We start from the raw sequence: 23,050 nt of genomic DNA, 5'->3' as shown, positions 1-23,050 counted from the left end.
CTATATCCAAAAGGATATGCTGCCTAAATATAAGTATTATACTGTATGATTGATGAATGTGTAGACAAGAAGTCCATCATCCGCCTAAGAGGTTGGGAAAAATACCTCAAATACAATTCATATTTGTAAAGAAAAGCCTCTCTGGCAAATAGCTTACCTCTTAGTGCCTTGTCCAGCAGCATAACACTATGACTGCTGCAGTCACTCTAGATTTATGTCACAACCGTTATCCCAGATGAGATCCTACTAGTCCTGTTAGTGAGCTGGGTTTGCTACACCACCTGTTGAGTGGCTATCACCCGTCTCGAGGAATATGTATTCAGGGACTTGTAGGTATATTCCCAGAAGTAGTGGGGCAGTGAAAGATGTCTGGCATTTCAGACTCCGGCATTTATGATCAGCGCTATGAACAGATTCTTCGTGAAGGCTGAGATTAAGTCAATACTACTGACTTTGTGTGCCCTCCTCCTCAAGGGTCGACCACCTTTCACGTCATTTGGAAAATGGGCGTATCTGATAGTTTCAAGAAGTCAGAAGGAAATAGTAATCTTGTAGCTTTGACCTCCCAAAGCTTAAAAACAGCTTCTAGTGATTGGGTCTGAAATGCTGAGTTTTCTTGAGGTAGCAATGCCCTCTCAGGACAAAGAAGCAGGTCATCTTGATCATTAGTCATCTTTAAGAGAGGAGATGGAGAAGATCTCGAATTTGGAATGAAGAGGAATAAATGAAAAAGATTTCCTTCCAACCCTCAGTATGATCAACCGCATAAGAAATGCCGAGCAACTCGCTCTTCTCGTGGCGAGACCAAGGAAAGCAGGACTAGTCTTTAGAATCTGATTAAAGAATCTAGTACGGAGGTCCCTTAATGCATCTGAGAACCTTTATGACATCCCATTGAAAGGTTGAAGTTCTTTCGGAGGATAAAGCAGGCCATACACGCAGAGGACTGGCCGTACAGTTTGTCCCACTGGAGTGGAGCGGTGCTCCTATCCTGTGAAAAATGCTCACACATGCTACGGACTTGCCTGCTTAGTTCAAGAGGATTGGGCACCTGGGATTACATGGTTGCATTATTGGTTCTTGTGTATCAAATTTGGTACATTGGGTGGTATAAAGTACAACTGGTACAACTAATTTAGAAAAGGCCAAATTTTGGTACTTTTAACTTACTTTATTTTTTTACTTAATATAAATCTATGAGATCTGACTTGAAATTATATGAAGGATCATGATAGGCATTCTCTCGGCTTCTGTAAAGGCCTTTGTCTGCTACGGTGCTAAAGTACAGTATTTACTTCCCGTGAAGTCATTATAGGGCAACCTTTTCGGTTTATCTCTCTTAATCCGAGTCCAATTTCTCCTGGGAGAAATATACTGTAAGGATTTTTGGACCTATCTGGAGATTATCTCATGCTGATGCACCACTACACTTTTAATTAGGCGTACTTATTTTCATGTTAATTTATAGACATTTGAGAAGGATTGTGTTTATGTAGGCAGAGATATGCATAGGTTGCTGAGATAGAATTATCGACAGCTATTTAATTTATCATCCCATATTTCAGACCCTCCTTTTTCCCCATGAAGAGAATTCATAACACCTAATTGGAATATTCAATTGTTTTCCCTTTGTATCAGTATCTGTTTATTATCAGAATACAAGATACAATTGTATGAATAAGGCAGAATACTGTATGGTCTTGAAGACAAAATATTCTATGAGAAAGGAAAGGAAATTTATGTAAATCATAACTTGAATGAAAGTAAGGGGAAACCCTAAAATAAAGAGAATTAGCTAAGGCAACTATAAGTGTGAAGTGTTTGGGCGACCTCCGGTGACGCCGGAGGATAATGAGATGCCCTGAATAATTCAATTGTGGCTAATAATTCAATTGTGAAAGATAAAAAGCTAAGCCGCAGCTAAAGACTAAAGCTTAGATTAAAGTAAAGCGTATTTACGATCTCCGGTGAGGCCGGAGGGAGAAGAAAGGTCCTGAATAATTATTGTGAATAACAAACACAGTTGTAATAACAAAGGCTATTGTGGATATGGCCGTGGCCTGAGACCGAAGTAAGGGCCACCGGAGGGTCGTATCTAAACAATATGAAGCCCGTCCCATGTAGTAAACAATATAAATATAACAATAGAACGAAAGTTATTGAGAATCCCTCATGGCGGAGTATAACTCAAGGCGGAGTGGAAAACGTTCATAACTACTCCCGAGCCGTAACGGGGAGAGGACGAAACACGGACCAAAATAACGCTAACAATTGAAAAGTCACGAAAAATAAATAACTCGTAAGTTATCATCCACCCAGAGGGGGAGAGGTGAGGGAGGGAGAACCCGCTGAACGCACAAAACGGAAAACGGGAAATCCGCTCCCCCACCTGAGCTAAGAAAGAAAACGAGAGAAAGGGGTAACTCGTGACTGCGAACAGAAAACGGGGACCCCAAGCTCTCGCTCTCTTAAACACAAAAACAGGACTAAAAAACACACAACACTATTATAAACGTATAAAATAAACCTTTACATCCATAAAACACTACGATCGAAGAATAGCAACTGCTAAAACTTAAAATAAATAGCACAGTCGAGTGACGAACGCCTCGGAGGGGCGGGTACTAAACAAATACAAAGCTAAATCGCTATCTCGATCGTAGGCTGGACTTACTAGCAAAAAGTACCATGAGTATAAATACACAAAAAAAAATAAAAATAACGGTTCTAAAGGCATAAGGCCAGGGACTTAACCAAGAACCTAAGTGACAGAGTACTAAACGGGCAGACAAAGATGAATTCCCAAACAGTGAACAAACAATGGCCGCCATGAAAGGCCAGACGGGAATAATAAAACAGACTATACTGGATATAAAACAAAAGCCCGGTACAATAAAATACTGTCAAAACAAACTATGGTACTTAACATTGGAATGTGTGAAGATGGAGCTTCGGACATGACAAAATAAATCCACGATTGATAAAAAAGACCGAGAGCACAACAAAACAATTCAACACTTTGTATTCCAAAAAGAAGGATGATGTTCAGATGGCACTCGCGTCGTGGCGTGGGTGGTGCGGCGATGGGGGTGTGTCAAGGGCCTCTGTATCGGCCCATCCCTTTGACGAAGGAATTAACTAAATGGAAGACAACCTGTGAATAGTGGATTTCACGCGCCTTTGCTTTATACACGACACCCAAAAGGTGCTCGCGCGAGGGTTGTAACCTCAGCATTCCAAGCTTTTATCTTTCTCTGGTATAATTGGAAGGTTTTATCAGAAAAGATATACAAGAAGGACTTTTCACCGGGCGCCACAGGTTCGACCCAGAAATAAAGAGCAATGAAATGCAAAATACTAGAAACTTGTCAAAGAAATGGATTGTGTGGCAGACGGAAATTTCAAAGAATAAATAGAAGCTACTCTACCGATTATAAGAAAATGTCATAATGAATGTTCATGACCAATTTCTATTACTTTTAATGAAAAAAGATCAAATAATATGAGTAATATATGGAAAATTATTATTACTATTATTCTCTATTGAGTGGGTAAAATATTTGTCTTATCATTTAGAATTGACTAAACTCTGGAATACCATAGTTTAGATACTATAAGCCCAAAGGCTCTAACAGGGAAAAGTAGCCCAGTGAGGAAAGGAACAATGGAAATAAAAAACTAAAAGAGAAGTAATGAACAATTAAAATAAAATATTTTAAGAACATTAAAACAGATGCATTTTGTGTTTGTTTGCATGGACAAAATCATTGATAGAGAAAAGAGCATAAGATTACATTAAGTAAAATTAATAATAAACTGAAGGTCTAGAATTGTTAGATTCATACTCTATATGTCTATTTGAAGAAAATTTATACTACTGTATTTGAAGAAAAAATTGTGTAAATTTCAAAAGTATCGCTATAACAACGTTTGATTCTGTGGTTTGCATCTTGTGAGATGGGTCGGATTGAAAGATTGGTTAATCATACACCTGGATTATTCCTCCAAAGTCCTCTACCACAGTGTACAGGATTATTACCCTCATTAATCTTTTAACTTTGGGAAAAGAGAGAAAGAGCAGTCTTTTGTAATATAATAATGATAAAGCAAAAATTGTTTCAATACAGTAATAAGTCACAAAATTGTGAAATGCAATCAGTTTATCATTATATTATAAAATAAAAACACTCCAATCAAGGGACTAAGTATGGTCGTATAATAATACTGTACTGTATGCGTCAAAATAGGCTAGTCAACCCAGTCGCCATGCTAGTCCGTCCCTGGTGAAGAATGACGAAGAAGTCGGTAATTATTTGCAGCGAGGTTCAATCCAAAGAAATATCCCATCTACAATACCAATCGCAGAAGATGGTCCATTTATCCTGATAGACTGTTGCAAAGAATCTGCATAGGTATCCAAATATCTTCCTTGCAGTGCTTTTATTGCATAAAGCCTTTCAATCAGAAGAGACGGGTGAAGGGACAGGAATGTCACAAATTTGTGCTTTCTCTGCCAGTGGAGCTGACAAAGGAGGTTGGGTCATCCAGGTAGTTCTTTCCACACCTTGACAAGGAGCACCAACAGGTCGGTGAACCATTCAGCTTGTAGCCAATTGGAAGACCCCAGGGTCACCCTGATGTTTGGAGTCTCAGAGTTTTCAAGACCCGACAAAATAGCCAGAAAGGCAGAGAAGTAAAAGCATCCTGGAAGCTTATTGTTCAGGTGTCTTGTGAACAGGTTGATCAGTGGGGAACATGGGCAAAAAGTTTTTCTGCTACCACTGGTAGAAGGGACTACTCCGTCCTACTACTTGTCCCTGGCGGCTAAGCATATCTGCTAATACATTCCTCTGGCCTAAAATGTATCTTGCCGACAGCTCCACTGCATTGTCAAACACCCAGATGTGTGTCTTGTCTTTCCAATATGCACAGGTTCTGTGAAACAGTCCCCCCCCCCCTGCTAGTTGAAATAGGCCAGTTGTGTTGTTGCTCATCAATGCTACCAAATGCCCCATCAAATTATGTTGGAAAGTTTGCAAAGCTAAAAGCACTTCTTTCTTTTGCAACAGGTTGAATAATGTACAGAAACACCTTTTTTGGACCACAGCCTGCGGTGGTATTGCATCTCAGACATGTGCCCCACCCTTTCTTGGATGCGTTTGTGAACAGTAGCATCTCCAGAGGTGGGTACTCATAAGACACTCCCCTGGTTAGGTTTGCATCATTCACCAACTACAGTGCTTTAAATCCTCCCTCACTGACACATTCACAGGAACTGAAAAGTGGAAAGGATCGGTGATGGTTGACAAGTGATGCTTCACAGTCCACTGTAGCGATATCTGGTGGAGGCACCCATGTGGAGCAAGATTCTTCAATGACGAACGATGTCCAAGAAGACGTTGCCACTAATGAGCCCTCGAACAATGAATTGTTGATACAATCGTCTTCCGGAAAAACTTTCACCGCTGATGTGTTTATCAACATTCCCCAGGTAATCTATCCATCTTTTGGGCTTCAGACAGGACTCCTTCCATTTGACAATGATCCTTAGTTCATTGCAAAAGGCTAGAAGTTTATCTTGATCTGGAGCAACTGTCTTCCTGATGATGACAAGATCAGCCAATTTTCGAGATACCTCAATACGAACCTTGTTCAGAAGGGCCCAAGATGAGACTTAACGTGAACACTTATGGAGCAGTGGACAGTCAGGAGCACAGGACTTTGACCTGATGCACCACTCCCTTGAGAACAAAGCAGAGGTATTCCTGCTCAATTGATGGACAAGTACCTGAAAATATGCATCCTTAAAACTGACAAAGTAAGAATTTGGTCTCCAAACTCCGTCATAGAATTATTAATGAAATCTCGACTGGGGCAAAGAAGAAGAAGCATATACCCATCAAAAAGAGAAATGGATCTGTTATAACAACAGAAGATGAAGAAAGACAACGTTGGATGGAACACTTCAGTGAGGTCATTAACAGGAGATATGAAGGGAGTAATTTCATTGAAATACCTGAAGCTGATGAAGACCTTGATGTGCCCATGAATGAATTCATTGTGTTTGAAGTCGAAGCTCTCCTCAAAACACTAAAGATCTTGATGGAAAGCCCTGGATACGATGGAACGAAAATGAAATGACTCCCAGACTACTTAAAAGATTATTTTGTAGAATGTGGCATGAAGAGACAAAACCTGATAAATGGGAGTTAAGCATGTTGGTGAAAATGGCAAAAAAAGAAAGCCCTGACCAATTGCAATAATTACAGAGGCAAAACACTTACGTCAGTTATGAAAATATATACTGAAGTATGCTTGTTCTAAAGAGACTGGAGAGAAAGATTGATGAAAAGCTAAGAGATGAACAAGAAGGATTTAGAAAAGGTAGAAGTTGCACTGACCAAATTTTTATTTTGAGACATGTACAGCAATGTTCAGAATATAGAAATCCATTTGTGATGGCATTTGTGGACTATGAAAAAGCCTTTAATAGTGTGGACCGACCAATTTTGTTGAGAATACAGCGTTATAATGGAATTCCTCTTAAATATGTAAATTTGATTAAGTCTGTTCATGAGCATAGCAAGTGCAAAGTTATCGAGTGCACAGCGGAATGTGTTGTCACCTATGTTGTTTATCCTCTTCATGGATTTTGTAATGCGTAGAACAGTCGGAGATGGTGGAGAAGAATTGAACTGGATTGGTAATAGGAATTTAGCAGACCTAGAGTATACTGATGATGCTGTCCTTGTTAGCAGAACACCTTAAGATTTGCAATGCTTGCTTACCAGAATGCATGAAATATCACACGAGGTTGGGCTGAAGATAAATAGAAGGAAGACAGAGATGATGAGACTGGAGTATGCAATGGAAGATGAAATATCATTGGAAGGAGAAAGGATTAATGAGGTAGAATCATTGAGTACGGTATTTAGGAACTATGATCTCCAATACAGGGTCTTTAGAATTAGTTTAGTGAAAGATTGATAAAGGCAAATCAGACAATGGCTAGGTTAAGTAAAATTTGGAAATCAAATAGCCTGAAATTACATATAAAAATTAAACTATATATCAGTTTAGTGAGATCGGTGTTACTCTATGGACATAGAGTCATGGTATAACAATGAAACAATTAGATTTGAGAACAAAGGCCTGAGAAGGATATTGGGAGTTAAATGGTAGGACAGGATTAGAAATGAAACTTTACAAGAGATTAGTCGAGTGTTTATGTGGATGAGATTATGATGAGGGGTAGATGAAGATGGTTTAGGCATGCTCTTCACACTCCCCAAGAGAGCTTAGTTCACCAAATTTTCAGCTGGGCACCACAAGGCACTAGAAGAGTAGGAAGACTCAGGACTACGAAGCGCGAAGTAGAAGATAATGAATGGAGAAGTATTGAATTAAAAGCTCAAGATAGAGATGACTGGCAAAATCTAACCGGGGCCCTTTGCGTCAATAGGTGTTGGAGATGATGATGATGATGAAACTAAAGTCGAGTTCTCCAGCAGGAACAGTCAACTGTAAAAGCCAGAAGACTCATTTTGGACAATTAATAGCACATCATGCCCCCCTGCAAAATCTACAAAGGCAATGTGTATGCACCTCCAGTTTGCTCATAGAACAACTGCAATGTCAATTATCTTTACCTGGGCACAGCCACATGTCAGGCTGAGGAGGTCAAAATCAAAGAGAAAAAGCAAAAAAATTAACAGCCCAGACAGAAACGCAGCAAAGTACATGTGTACACCTCTGCAGCCAAAGTCAAAGTGAAGATTCCTCTACCTGCCAGGTGGGCGGGGCTTACCCGGCGACCAAATTTGTTTACTTTCTTAAAAAGTTTAATGGCTGTTTCAGCTTTGCCAGAGTTATACTTCGATTAGAAGTTGATGGTTTATATTTCATGTAGAAACAAATAGGTAAGGATCCCAATTTCAATATTCATAGTCTTCAAATGGCTTCAGGAGGAGATATATGACCCTGCTGGGCAAAAGAAATTATAAGACAACTTTCAAGAGATTCTCTTTATGGATTGTGAGTCATTTCCATTTAAGAAATTCTGATGAAACTTGACTGAATGTCAAGTCAAGGTGTAAGCTACATGAATGGATAGAAAATGTAAAGCACAAAATTCTTCCTAAAAGAATATTGGATACAACCTTAAAAGTTTTCATAATTTTGTACTTTTATTAGTCCTCATGAAAAGATATGATTGTATATATTTACTCATCAGTTGTAAAGTTTGGGTAATTAAGGGCAAATGTATTTCAATCTCTATTCAACATGACAACTTTAGATCTCCTCTTGGAATAAACTGTCTCGAAAATTAAATAATAAAAAAAATATTGCAAATAAACTTACCTCGCAAATTTCCTCACATGGTGGGCATACAACCGCTCCCTCATGCAGCCATCCATTTTGGAAAATTGATATATTGATAATCTGAAATAAGTAAAATTGCTAACATATAGTAATCTCTTCTATTTAAGGAACCATGCATTGATAGAAGTAATCCCAAGATTATTAAAATATTTTTATCTAAACTGAAAATATTTAGACGTAATGAAAATGGGGAAGAAAATAAATAGTTAGACATGTTAAGAAAATGGGGAAGAAAGTAAATATTTAGACAGGTTATGAAAATGGGGAAGAAAGTAAATATTTAGACATGTTATGAAAATGGGGATGAAAGTAAATATTTAGACAGGTTATGAAAATGGGGAAGAAAGTAAATATTTAGACAGGTTATGAAAATGGGGAAGAAAGTAAATATTTAGACAGGTTATGAAAATGGGGAAGAAAGTAAATATTTAGACAGGTTATGAAAATGGGGAAGAAAGTAAATATTTAGACAGGTTATGAAAATGGGGAAGAAAGTAAATATTTAGACATGTTATGAAAATGGGGAAGAAAGTAAATATTTCGACAGGTTATGAAAATGGGGAAGAAAGTAAATATTTAGACAGGTTATGAAAATGGGGAAGAAAGTAAATATTTAGACATGTTATGAAAATGGGGAAGAAAGTAAATATTTAGACAGGTTATGAAAATGGGGAAGAAAGTAAATATTTAGACAGGTTATGAAAATGGGGAAGAAAGTAAATATTTAGACAGGTTATGAAAATGGGGAAGAAAGTCAGGTTGCAAAATACGCGAGGTTCTCGGGTTACGACAGTCTCGAGTTATGACGATCCGCCATTACGAACGGCCCCCCCATAAGGTAGATAAACCCTTGTAACTTATTTCAAGCTATGATATTTAGTTCGTTGATACGACTTCAAGAGCAACTAACACTACAGAGTAGTGTGCTATCTTTGCTACGATATGAATTCAGGATTTTGGTGCGGCTCTTTTTTGGATAGTTTTGTGCCTTTTTTTTTTTTACTGATGGCAGTGTGAAGGCCAATCACAGGAATAAAGATAAGGAATAACTTATTGTCTACTAGTACTGTATAAGATTAGGTACACTACTGTACTGTATAGGGTACAGGTATTTGTACAAGAGGTCCTCAACTCACAAACATTCGGAGATACTAACACAAATCCAACTGAAAATAACAGATAAGATAAAGAAATACTGTAATGAAACAATATTATGTCATTTAACCCTTTTACCCCCAAAGGACGTACTGGTACGTTTCACAAAACTCATATACTGCAAAATGTGCTTGAAAAAAAACTAACCCCTGTGGGTTAAGGGTTGGAAAGTTCCAAATAGCCTGGGGGTAAAAGGGTTAATACATTAAACAAAACATTTGTAATAACATGATATGTATTTCATAAGAAACCCGACTATTTGTTGACTTTTGTAGCTTGAAATCACTGGCATGGGATTCAGATTAGGGATGCACTAGGGCAAAATTTTACAAAATTGGACTTAGAAACAGCTTCTTGGAACCAATTAAGTTTGTAAGTTGAGGACCTTCTGTATGTATAGAGTACAGTAATTTATGAATGGTAAGGGACTGTTTGCTCGCTTTTCTAAAGTATATTAAACAAAGTATGTATGGATGAATGTATTACATGTACAGTATGTTATGTATGTAAATTAAACTTCCGAAGCGGTGCAGGAATTGATCCCCGCTGTAACCTGAAGACCTCCTGAATATGAAAGTAGGAGGTGGTTAGGAAGTCATGAAAAAAATCAGCTAGGAAGTGCACAAGGAAATATATTCCTGAAGTAATCCATGAAGAACACTTGAGCAATATGTCAAGCTAATTTTATTATTCAAAGAATTTCCAATTTCATATACTAAATCTCAATTATGTACTTTCCTTGGAAAATATCAACAAACAACAGCATTCACAAAACATCTAGGTATGATATGCTGTCATAAGAAATGACAGCATTCATCTTTCCATCAAAATGTGACAACTTGTAAAATTACTCATTAAAAGAATAAAGTCGTATTCATGTTTTCAACTGATGGAAATATGGTATGTATACAGTATTAACTCTTAGAGATTCCAATGCTGTAAAGTATATTTATGAAAAATAAAATCAAAATTTGAGACTCAAGATATCTCCTCTTCTACTTTTGCCTTTGTTTCTTATTTCTAAACATGCCACATAAAGTACATAATGTATCTGGCTTCAAAATGACACCATTGCCAGATTTGTAGTGACCAGCTGACAAACTTTTTTTTGCATCCATAAGTCATCTATGTGTTAGCCACAGCTGAATTTTAAAACCTGCAAAATCTTGAAGGGTTAAATATACCACTATTTACCTTTTGACTAGCACACTCATTCCTTTTAGAATTTATGAAAAGGAACCAATTCTCATCTGACTCACCTGGTTAGCATGATAACATGTATAAGTATGATTTGCAACTATGATATGTAATCGGCCATCAATGCACATATACTGATAGCAGCCGGATCCCCAGTGTTGCCACTGTCTAAGGTGGTAACAGGTGCGTTCAGTCCACTCTCGCTGCTGATTGAAACACTTGCTGTCGTCTGTATAGGACTCAAGAGCAAAGTTTCTTTCTGGGTCTGGAAAGGATGAAATAAAAAATGCCAGAATTTCAGCATTCACATAGGAATTCTCCTACATAAAAATGGAATGCATTGCAAAAGTGGTTTGCTCAATGTTGAAAATTTGTTAAGGCCAATATAATTACTAATGAGCTATCCTACATATGTATCAAAAATTTTGCAGCTATTTATACATAAATAAGTACTGTACTTTCAAAAGAAGACTAATTTTCATTGTTTTATACTTAAAACTTTTTATTTATTACACACTCAAAGGTTCTTATCTTTGAAATTGTTCAAGTTTTTATGTAGGGGGACTTACTGTACTGTACTAACTACTGTATATTCTTTCCCTGGATGGATACAGCAATAAAGAGGAAAAGAATAAGAGTAAAAATAGCAACAATGATCTTTACAGGGTAATTAACTAAAGTTTACATTCTGAAATATTTGGACCTAGAAAAAAAAATTCACTTGACATCCTCTTTGGTAGAAGCATTAATCATTAACTCATATTAATAGTACATTTTTAATCAAGATATGGATCACCCATTCACTGTAACACAATTAAGTTACAGTCTGTATCTGCACCATTATGCTGATTGTGGTAGTTTGTAAAATGTGATATTCATTCATAAGTTTAAACTGATGGTAAGACTAACCTGGGTTATTTTCTCCAAATTGACAGTGTGACCCTCTGATGATAATGTCTTGACTCTTCCAAGTAAACTCCTGGATGTATGGACAGTAATCTGCCAAAGCAACTGAACCCCCGTAATGACCAACTCGTTGTGCAGACACGTGTGGAATTGCTCCAAAATTCTGCCAGGACAAAAATATATTTTGTAATGTAAAGTTTATCAAAGAACAAGAGGACTGGCTCATAACATGCCTTATGAAGAAGTATTTATACTTTTATCTGGTCTCCAAGAGGCACTAAAAGAGTTGGAAGGCCCAGGACTACATGGCTGAGGACTATGAAGCATGACGTGGGAGATAATGAGTGGAAAGGTATTGATTTAAAACCCCAAGATAAAAACGACTTCGCATCAATAGGCGTAGGAGATGATGATGACGTAATGATGATGATTTATAGAGTAAATTAATTTGCAATGTCAGAAGAAATATACTATACAGTATTTTGTTAAGTGGAAAATCTGTCACTATTATTGTTGGCACATATTAGAATGAAACTGATTTTATGAAAAAGTATGATGCTGATTTTAATTCATCACAACCTATAGCTAATAAAAGGCTTAATGTACACACATAAATACAATTTGAAAAAGGAGATTTAACATTAATACCAAGAGCCTGCCTAAAACAACAATCTCATAATGCCTTAACCCAAAATCCAAAGCTAAAGCCATTATTAAAAATCACCATTTCTCTTTCATAGATCTATAAAAATAAAGAAGTAAATAAAATGACAAAGAGTTCTGACCTGATAATGAGGGGGTAGCTGATTAGGATGTTCTATGAGGTTACACAGTGCGACTGAACTTCGATCTTCGGTACAGTCCGTTTCCAATGGATCTCTTTTCACCTTGTTGCAAAAAGGGTGGATGCTCTTACCCCTGTAAAAGGAAATGAAAAATAATATAAACAAGTTTGTTAATAGGGTTACGTTATTGAAAAAAATATAATTGCCAGCAAATATTTTCTCTTAGTAAAACATGTTATAAAGTATTTACAAATTCCCTTAAAAAGGAGAGAAAAACTCTATGCACCCAATTCAGTATCACCTTCATTTTAGGATACTGTATTGTGCAAAAGGTTCTTAGCAGCATTCCTCTAATTCCTGGTATATACCATCTCTCTAGCTCTTCTCATCTGTTCTCTTCCTTCTCTAACTGATGAACTTCTATCTTCACCTAACCCAAGTGGTCTTCAAATGAGACTAAATGGTCTGGGTAAAATAATCTGTCTACTATGGCACTTCCCCCGGATTTGGGAGATAGCCGAGATCCAAAAAGTAACAAAAGGGGATTTTTTCCCTCTTTGTTCCTCCTTGCCTGACGAGGAACTCAACCAAGTTTGGTTGATACTGCTATGGTGCCACAGCCCACCCTACCTCATCTTCCACTATTAATGAAGCTTCAAGTGTTGACTCCCCTACCGCTGCTACCAGAGCAGTTACCAAGGTGACCAATGACAGCACCAGGGCCTATCAGAACTGCAACGCAATCACTTACCACTCATTTCTATTTCTAGCATGCTCTTTTGCCTCTCTCACATCTATCCTCCTGTCACCTAGGGCTTTCTTCCCTCCATCCATCCACCCAAACCTTGGCCTTCCTCTTGCACTTCTCCCATCAACTCTTGCATTCATTATTTTCTTCAGCAGACGACCATTTTCCATCCTCTCTACATTGCCGTACACCTCAACACATTCATATCCACTCTAACTGCTAATTCATTTCTCACAACGGGCCCCACCCTTACTACTTTGTTCCTAACCCCATCCAATCGAGATACACCAGCCATACTCCTCAGACACTTTGTCTCGAATGCATTCAATTTTTGTCTCTCCGTCACTTTCATTCTCCACATCTCCGATACATACATCACAGTTGGTACAATCACTTTCTCAGACAGAACTCTCTTCACATTCATCCCTATCCCTCTATTCTTTACCACTCCCTTCACTGCCCCAAACACTTTACATCATTCATTTACTCTGACGTACATCTGCTTCCACTCCACTATTTGCCACAACAACAGAACCTAAGTACAGAAACTGATCTACTTCCTTAAGTAACTCTTCATTCAACATCATATTCAATCTAGCACCACCTACCCTTCTTTTGTATCTCATAACCTTACTCTTGCCAACATTAACTTGCAACTTCCTTCTCTCACACACCATTCCAAACACTGTCGCTGATTTCATTATTATTCACAAGGTAGTTCAAGTATACTAATGTTCTACTGTAAAATGATAACCACTAATGGAATCAAACAGAAAACATACAATAAGTTGCACCCACTTGCTGCAAATCTTAGACACCTAACAATGCAAAGCCAATGAAAAGGACTAAGTCAAAAACCTAATCTTGTCCACCCTAATTATGAATTAAAATATGAAGAAATGATAAACTGGAAGGTCCCAAATCACATTCTGATGATGTATACATGAAGATAGAAAAATGGTGAGGATTAAATGCCAAAACTCTTGTTGATACGCCACTTGTGAGGAGAGAGGATTGGTGTTATCCTCTTCATTTAATCATTTTAATTGTAAAATAAGGTTAAAAATCCATCTTGATACTTATTAGACAGAATCTCTCATGTCGAACAACCTTAAGATATCAGTTAAATATAGATGCTAGATTGTGTTAGTATAAAATGAAGAATCTTTTTCTTATAACACATTTCAATATACTTTTTTATTTTTACATATTTATTAATAAGGCTAATGCCACTACAATTAAATCTACCATTTCCTTTTCATTTATGAATATGAAAAAACAAATATAGACTGGCCTACATTAACAGAAAAGAGGTAATGGGAATTATACGAAAGTTAAGAGTTTCCACTTTACAGGTTATTTACAACTTATAATTGAATTACCTACAAAATTCATTGCTGCAGATTTAGATGCAAAATTATCATACTGTATACTGTATCAAGGAATACATTACAGAGCTCTTTTCATAAGTAATTTTCACTGTCACTAACTTTGCAGTTTTTTTTATTATTTCCAAAGCCATCAACCAATGAAGAACTCAAAAGAAGTTGCTTTGTTATTTTTATACAATTTATCAACACCATACAGTCAGACCTCGTTAATCGTGGTTTCTTACTTCGCGGTTTCGTTTTTTCGCGGCCGAGAAAAAAAAAATGGTTTATTGTTCACCCAACATTAAGAATTTGATTTCTAATAGTTGGCAACAGCATTGGGATGGCCAAGAACAATGCAATACCAATTAAATAAAAATTCTTATAAAATTTGCAATAAAATTCAATCTGTGCTATGATTTCAAACAGCCCGCGCTCCTTTACACTGGGAGCGCTGCGTACCACTATCCTAGCTCTCTCTGTACAGTGTGTATCCATTTATTGTAGTAAAAAATTACAGTTATATTTGAAATAAACCGGATTTGATTAGCCTGGTGTTTCACATAACTGTATCCAATAATAATGGATGTAAAGTATTTCTGTTTAAGAAAGCATAGATAACATACTGTGCAAGAGACAGCACATAAGTTGTGTCATGCTTCTAGAGTAGTAGCATAGGCTACAGTCGTCTGAACTAAACACCGAACATTTACAGTAAGTACAGTTAAGCTGTACTGTATTAATATTACTGGCCATAAATTACAGTATCAGTGAATATTAGGTTACAGTACAGTATTACAAGATAGGAATAACTTTTGCTATACAAAACAGTAAGGGGATGAAGACGACTCGGTAAACTTTACCTTAGCACAATAATGTACTGTAACCTTACTGTGCCCCAGTACATTATGTACATGTGTACAAAATGTTCTGTACACTGTAAATATGATTATAAACTGTTGTAGAAACCAAATTAAAACGATTAGGCAGTATTTACTGTGTTAATCATATGCTCGGGCACCTGCTTGTGGCAAGGGGCAGTGACTTTTTAGGTTAGGAGCTAGCCCACCCTAGTGTAACATTTATTCGCGAATTTTCGCTCATCGCGGCTGTCGCTGTAACCTAATCATCGCGATAATCGAGGTCTGACTGTAATATAATTCGGAAAATGTGAAATGACAAAAATAACTTCACTTCTTAAAGCAACAACTTTATATTCATAACAGAAAAGCCTAATCTATTTGGAATCAAAAGGAGAAAAAACAACTTGCTTTTTTGTCTGCTCTTCCATGAATTCCTTGCAACTCTTCATAGCAAATGTACATCCTAGATGTCGACCCCATTTCAGGGGTTGGGCCAGGTTATAGTTTGCGCGATACCACCCAGTGTCCTCCATCAGAGCTAATGTTATTCTAGAATAGACTGGATTCTGCGTGTGAGTTCCTGTCATGGCTTCATTCTGAAAGAAAATACCAGAAGGTTGTTTCATATAAATGAACAGTGCTGCACTTTTTAAAACTAGAAAATGGAGATTACCAAAATAAATAAGCATTATGATCATGAAAAATATTAAATCACAATATGAATATATACACAAATTCCGAGAATATTAGAACTAATATCATTGTCATTACTTTTCTACAATTATTGCTAATGTTGAACTACATGGTAAATTATCATTGATATCAAAACATCAATAGGCATAAGATCAAAACGAATATGAAGGAACTTGTATTTCTTACCTCAAAAACTCTCTTTTCCCAGTGTGTAAGTGCAGTTCCTTCCTGGCCCTGATCTTCCAATTCGGCACCTTCTAAGTCGGGACAGTTGAAGTGATTTCGTACCTGAGTTATGGAGAATCGTCATCCACCTGGTTAAAATTCTATTGCTTCCATCATAAATTTGCAGATCTAATATTAATTAAATGACTCATAATAGAACATGTGTCAGAAATATTAAATGTTAAAATTTATTAAGTGGTGTACTGTAACTACTAATGACTGTTTATAAAAAAAAAAAATGAAGGCAATATAAAACTACAGTAGTACCAGGCTCTTAAAATACAAGGAAATTTATATGAATCAGGGTATGGGAAAATAGTCAACTAAAATGTGACCTAATGAAAAGGTCCAAAAAGCAATTACCTCTTGTACAACTCTGGGAGTGACAACCATATTTACTACTTTTGTTGCAACGCCTCCACGGATCTGCCATTTCCGCCTCGTAACGCGTTTAATAACCCGATCGCTCCACTGTCTTGCTTGTAGGCTAAGAGGTTAGGATGAAATCTTCAATTAGAAATACTTTTACCTAACAGATTTTCATAGCTTATTTACAGATGACATAAAATTAATGGTATGATTACTAAATAAAATTAATGGTATGATTATTAATCATAAAAATATGGAAGTAAATCCTTGCAAATATTTGTGATTAATCCACTGTACAAAAAAATTAAAGAGACATTTAATAGAAGTAAGACTTCAGTGAAGCTTGAACGGCCATTAAACTTGTAACGAGATGAACATTTCTGGTTGTAGGTAAAGTACCACCCAGCAAACAGGTACGGCTACCTTCACTTTGACCTTTGACCTAAGACTTGTGGGGTGGGTGAAGCGGGCTGTCTAACGTAGGGTCTCAGGTTGTATGGTTAGGTAAATTACAAATTGATTAAAAAATTTGTGATTTGTTCCTTTATGTAATACAAACCTTTGACCATTAGTAAGAGACTCATCCTTTGGAGGACACAAGACCCTATAACAAACCTGGCTGGTTTATTGACCCGAGAATTGTCTCGCTTGACTGGAAAATCTTGCTGCAAATGCATCTCTCCTTTCTGACATCCAGTTAGTCCACTAGTTGGCCGACTGATGCACTACAGAGATGACTGCCTTCGCCTTATGATCAGACTAATTCTATGATGAAGCAAAATATGCTACACCTCCAGACCAGCGGTCAGTCAAGCTTACAGCTTACAGGTTTGCCGTAGTTGCTGCGGCCAAGAATGAAGGGCCCTCATATTTCTGTCTGCGGAGGTGCCTGTGGTCAGGCCGGTCGTTGCAAAATTAACCGTGAGAGATGAAGTAAAACTTCCACTGTCAAGAAAGGGCTAGAGGCATCCCGTGCAGTCACCAATCAAGGAAGCTCAAGGTTGGATTTGGTACTTTTAGGGGTGCGAAAGTGGTGATTAATTTCCTTGACAAGTTATGTCGAGGCCTTTCCTAGGTCGGTCAACTCCCTGTTTAGGGATAAAACTTTGAGGATGGTTAACTTTGACTTAGGATTCTCTGTGCTGCAAGGAGACCTGCATTAGGAGGAAAGTAATCTTCTCTCGACCGAGAGTCCTCTCCATTCCCTGGATGGGAGGCTCGACAGGAACAAGTGCGGATTCCTCCTTCCCTTTGGAGTATCCTCTCTCAGGACCAAGTAAGTACAGCACCTGTTTTATTATCCATCGAGGAAGAAGGAATAGGGAATTGTCATTTGGATTCCGTAGCATTATTACCATGTATGTTTTGAGATCAAGGAAACACAGGGTATCATAATCTCCCAAGAGCAAAGAAAGCGAGACATTGAACAATCCGAGTGTTCAAAATGTCTCCCTTTGAGCAAAGAGCTATGATGTGAACTTCTTCAGTAAAAGGCAGACTATCTGTCTGGGTTTCCTCTGTTTCTTGTCCTTACCACACTGATACGTAGGAGTCGTCTCTACTGCTCGAGGTGTGACGAGAGAGACCGGTTTAGTCCTGAAGACATATACATGAGTTGGCAATCATGAGCATTTGATATGTTTAGAAGACTTATCCTTAGTAGGAAAATCCGCATGAGCCGGAGCTTGTACGGATGCTATTGATCATGAGTTGGCCATTGTTCAAGCACTAGTGACCATGTGCAAGATGAATGGTTAGCCTTCACAGGAGACCATTTGCTCTCAACCGATTGTGGCACTGACGGAGAACACTAACTCTTGAGAAAGATTTGGCACTTGAGGCAAGGGAATGTGCCCTAGAACCTCAACAGGGGGGAATGGTTTTGGTACAGCACTGTTCCATCCACAGAACCATGGAGAGGAACCAGAATTGGTCTAAAGATACTCCTCCTCTCGGGGTCTGACGTCCTTTGCTTCAAGGAACTCCTTTTCTTCTTCTTCTTGACAGCAGGAAAAAAGGAAGACTCAGGAACAAATGAAGCAGGAGAAGGAGAGCGACCACACTTCTCATTTACCATAGTCATGGACTTTCTGGCTGCACTCGGATTCTCAACTTCACGCGAGAGGCACTTGCCTTCGACAGCAGGAAAGGACATGTCCAGGGACGTCACAACACAGGTCTCCTCTACAGGCGAGGGGGAGCCACATCGGGGTGAGAAGACTTCTGAGATCTAGCCGCTGCTAGGACCTCGAGGAGTTTCTCCAGTGATGGGGCACCATCAATGCCAAGGGCCGGCCACAGCAAACCCAGGTTAAAGTCCTTGTGAAAGTTGTCAAAAGCAGTTACGGCGGCAGGAGGGCGTTTGGCGAAAGGCAGGGGGGCATTTGCCTTTGTTAGGGAAAGGCAATATTCCTGTCTCACTCAAGGAACTCCTCGAGTGAAGAGCAGAGGCTCTTCCTCTTCTTACTTCCTCCACCGGACTTAGCCTCAAAGGGAAAAGAAGAGCATGCAGTAGGCTTTAAATCCAAAGAAAGGATGAAGGAGCTTCAGAGCTTCTAAAGCATCAGCTTGGGCTTGGGCAAGACTGACTCCAAAGAATACCTCTTCAAGTTCTTCCTCCTCTTTGCAAACTCAAGTCTACTGCACAGGTGGCCACTCCCTACACTCAAAACGGGAAACCCTGCGAACAGTCATGACACTTGCAGAAACTACACACTGGAGTTGATGAGGGTCAACATCCTACACCAGTTTTACCCAAGGACAGCTACATGTCCAACAACAGAGCAGACATCATCTAAAGCAAACACACAGCAAACAATCTGAAAAGTAAAAGCATATGTGTATTGAGCCAAAGTATAATCCCAAGAATTGCGCCTACACAAAACAGTGGCCCAAGTCACGGTAAAGGTAGCACTAACTGTTGGGTGAGTCGAGCTGCAAGCTGTATTTACATCCTTAAAAGCTTTAACAGCTGTTCTAGCTTCGTTGAAGTCATATTCCTATTAAAGGTCAATGGTTTGTATTACATGTAGGAACAAACAAGATTACCATACTCACACTTCATTCAACATAGGCTTCCCATTCTCAGTACGATTCGTTAATGGATTACCATCATCATCTCGATAAAAAGCATACAGGGAAATCGAAAACCCTAATGCATGAAGGATTTCGTGCTTCACTGTAGATATCAAGGTTTCAAGCTCCTGGACTTTTGTACTGATTGAGCCAGGACATAGATTGGCATGGCCTGCAATTGGTCTGTAAGGAAAAAAAAGGAATTTTATTGTGATACTTTTCCTATCTATGAGGGCATAGTTGGAAAAGTCATGTATCAAACTTAAGCCCAAATAGTGTAGGGACAGAAGCATGTACCAATAAAGTGTCTAACAGATAAAGACAGCAGCAGATAGGAATTCACTCGGAGAAAAAGGGAACAGAAAAAGTTTCATAACAATTTGAAACAAATTTTGAGAAGTAATTATCTAGTATTATGCGAAGTGTGAAATTCCATAAGAAAACTACAGTACACAAAAAGCACTACTGTATTTAGCCAACATCTAAATGGTAGTTAAAATATTTCCCTGCCATAAAAAAAAAAAAATTCTGATAAGTACAGTATTACAGTACTGCACATGAAAATACAGTGCTCTACTTATTCATGATATTACATAAAAATTCCATTCAACTCTTTCTTTGTAAAAAATTATTTTTTGTTGTTTTTAATGTTAAGACTGAATTAATTCAGTTTAATTCTACCCAACTGTATGAGACTGTTGTGGTTAAATGCCAGGTGGCCAACTAGTAATAATTCTATTGTAGTACTTTCTGGGAAACAATATTCTTCAATTGAATGACAGGAAACCTAAGAAGCATCTAATGTTTTGGAAAGCAAATTTGGACAGTTACTTACCTGTCTAGAGCTGCTTCCTGTTGGCAGTGTGCAGCATAGGCTACTGTGTAGCCTCTTTTACAGCGTTCAGTTTCTAAAGCAGATATGTAGAACACAAAGTCTGCACCAGGAATGCCCTCTCCGATTTCATCATTCACTTCGTGGCAATTCTGCCCGGAGGTGTTACACACACGACAGGCCTAAGGATTAGAAAGCAACTGTCAAATTTTGAATTACATATTTGTCTTAACATGAATTATAACTCATTTGCCTAACCTAGGTACAGTATACCATAATAACAGTAAGTTGAACTTTAAAGAAGTGTATTAAGTACAATATGCTTCCAATCAAGTTGTAACACATTAATACTTTATTAAGCTTTTTATTGAAAAGCTTAATAAAATAAAAACTGTCCAATGCAGAAGCACGTACTCTGGAAGTCTTATAAGAGCTTTTGGCATTTTCATAAAGCAGGCTTCTTCAGCTTTAAAAATATGAACATCATAACCTGGGGGGACACTTTGTAGAAAGTTGCAGAGTTCCTGTAAGACTTCCTAAGTGTTTCTTTTATATTATTATTAGCCAAGTTTGAAAAGCATGATGCTACAAGCCAAGGGCTCCAACTGAAAAAGCAACTCAGTTGAGAAAGGAATTGAAAAAATAGCAAATACAATAAACTATACATGAGAAACTAAAATTGATCAACCATAAATAAACTATGAAAAGATAGTTATGTCAGCCTGTTCAACAGAAAAATGTTTGCAGCAAGTTTGAACTTCTAAATTTCTACTGATTCAACAACCAGATTAGGAAGATTATTCCACAACCTGGACACAACTGGAATAAAATTTCTAGAATATTGTATAGTATTGAACCTTATAATGAAGAACACAAAACACTTAGAATTAACTTTATACTGTACCTGGTATTACATACAAGAGGGTACTGTTTGGGAAGAATGAATGCAATGAATTACGAAAAAATCCAATGCAACAAGTGCAATATGTCAGGATTTTTCAACCTTGCATTTAGATATACAGTATAATTATATTTCCAGTTCAAACAAATGAGAGGCAAGGGGAGTAAAAAATTATACACACATGATTATCGTTTAAAGGCCCCCCAAGCTAGAAGAAGGCAAATCTTCAGTGCCTTCACTAAGCTTCCAATTTAATAAATCCTTTGGGCCTTTCCAAGCCTGGCTGTCCAATTTATTCACATTAATTATCACTCCCAAGTTAAGAGTAAATCCTTTGACTCTGTGATCTAGTTAAACTAATTTATAATAAAGACAATGATGATGATAATATTAATAATAATAAATACATTAATAACAATTTACCAAAGTCTAAGGTAAAATTGTGGATCAGGTCAGGGCTTATTATCTAATAGAAAATACAGTTTTTTTCCAATAGTAAATAAAATGCTCCCTCAGAATTTGACGTTCATTTCAAGGGGTAATGGCTTCTAAGTAAGAATAACTACAGCCAATACACTTTTCTGCAGGACGGTCCATACGTGCACAACTAAACAGTATGACATCCACAAAGAGGCTAAAGGGTGCCCACTTAAGATGAGGCCTTGGGCAGTGGCTACACTGACATAACAAAGGAGGGAAACCATGACCAAATATGGTAAGTTTCCGTATTTTAGACTGTGATTGGTCAACGGGAAAATCACACTTGAACAGAACAACGTCTTTCAAGTAATCTTGTCTAAAGTAGGTATTTGTTGCATGAAAACTAGATGCAATGCTATAATCACGGCAAAACAGCGTGAAATAACTATAACGGGTTGAGTTAACCTGTTCGAACTTGTGCAAATGGGAAATTTACATATACAGAGGGGTAGAATGATTGAAGACATAAATAATGAATTAATAGCATCAAGTCATGTCCAACAAATGAACAGGAGCAAATACCACCACTTCGCATACTGTCAACAAAAAATGAAAAATATAACGGTATTACAGGATGTAGGTAATTTTGGTAATTTTCCATGGATTTATCATACGTCCCAGGAAACAATGTGTAGAGATAAAAAGGTTTGTTTTACCTTTATTTACCATTTCTCCACCCTAAACCCCCTGTTCACACTGGGTGTACCATATTATTGGCAGATATATTAGGGTATACCTCTAATTATTTAGCCCCAAAAGTAAATTTAATTTTCAAAGAAAATGGGGGTTTTCTTATTGGTAAAACATTATTTTTTTCATTAAATAAACATTTCTCTGACCAGAACTATAATAAAATTAAGTAGAAAATCAATCGACAACCAAATATTGATTAATTCAGCCTACCCAATACCTTAATAATATAAGTTAATGGTCACATAAGGTCATAAAGTTTGGATCTTTATCGTTTTTACTAAGCAAACTGGAAGGAAAGAATCATGTCAAATCCTTCAAATAATGCCTACAGTTTACTGTCTGAGGCACACTGATAGCACTTTCCTTTAACTGATGC

At 37.5% G+C, this 23,050-nt stretch overlaps 2 protein-coding genes across 2 annotated transcripts in view; one reads left to right on the top strand and one right to left on the bottom strand.

Moving 5' to 3' along the window:
- The window catches only part of LOC137625415 (leishmanolysin-like peptidase), a 362,803-nt gene that overhangs the window by 226,796 nt on the left and 112,957 nt on the right, over positions 1-23,050 (top strand). The gene's annotated exons all lie outside the window — the stretch shown is intronic.
- Positions 1-23,050, bottom strand: part of LOC137625423 (leishmanolysin-like peptidase) — a 57,386-nt gene that overhangs the window by 5,924 nt on the left and 28,412 nt on the right. Inside the window, exons 8-16 of the mRNA XM_068356332.1 lie at positions 20,604-20,782; positions 19,751-19,951; positions 16,688-16,811; positions 16,286-16,387; positions 15,815-16,002; positions 12,426-12,558; positions 11,644-11,803; positions 10,797-10,999; positions 8,362-8,442 (exon numbers count right to left, since the gene is read on the bottom strand). Coding sequence (XP_068212433.1) covers positions 8,362-8,442; positions 10,797-10,999; positions 11,644-11,803; positions 12,426-12,558; positions 15,815-16,002; positions 16,286-16,387; positions 16,688-16,811; positions 19,751-19,951; positions 20,604-20,782 — 1,371 coding nt within the window. The remainder of the gene's footprint in view (positions 1-8,361; positions 8,443-10,796; positions 11,000-11,643; positions 11,804-12,425; positions 12,559-15,814; positions 16,003-16,285; positions 16,388-16,687; positions 16,812-19,750; positions 19,952-20,603; positions 20,783-23,050) is intronic.

Source organism: Palaemon carinicauda, chromosome 32 (assembly GCF_036898095.1).
Source record: "Palaemon carinicauda isolate YSFRI2023 chromosome 32, ASM3689809v2, whole genome shotgun sequence".
NCBI classification, from domain to species: Eukaryota; Metazoa; Arthropoda; class Malacostraca; order Decapoda; family Palaemonidae; genus Palaemon; species Palaemon carinicauda.
This window is presented reverse-complemented; position numbering and strand designations above follow the sequence as displayed.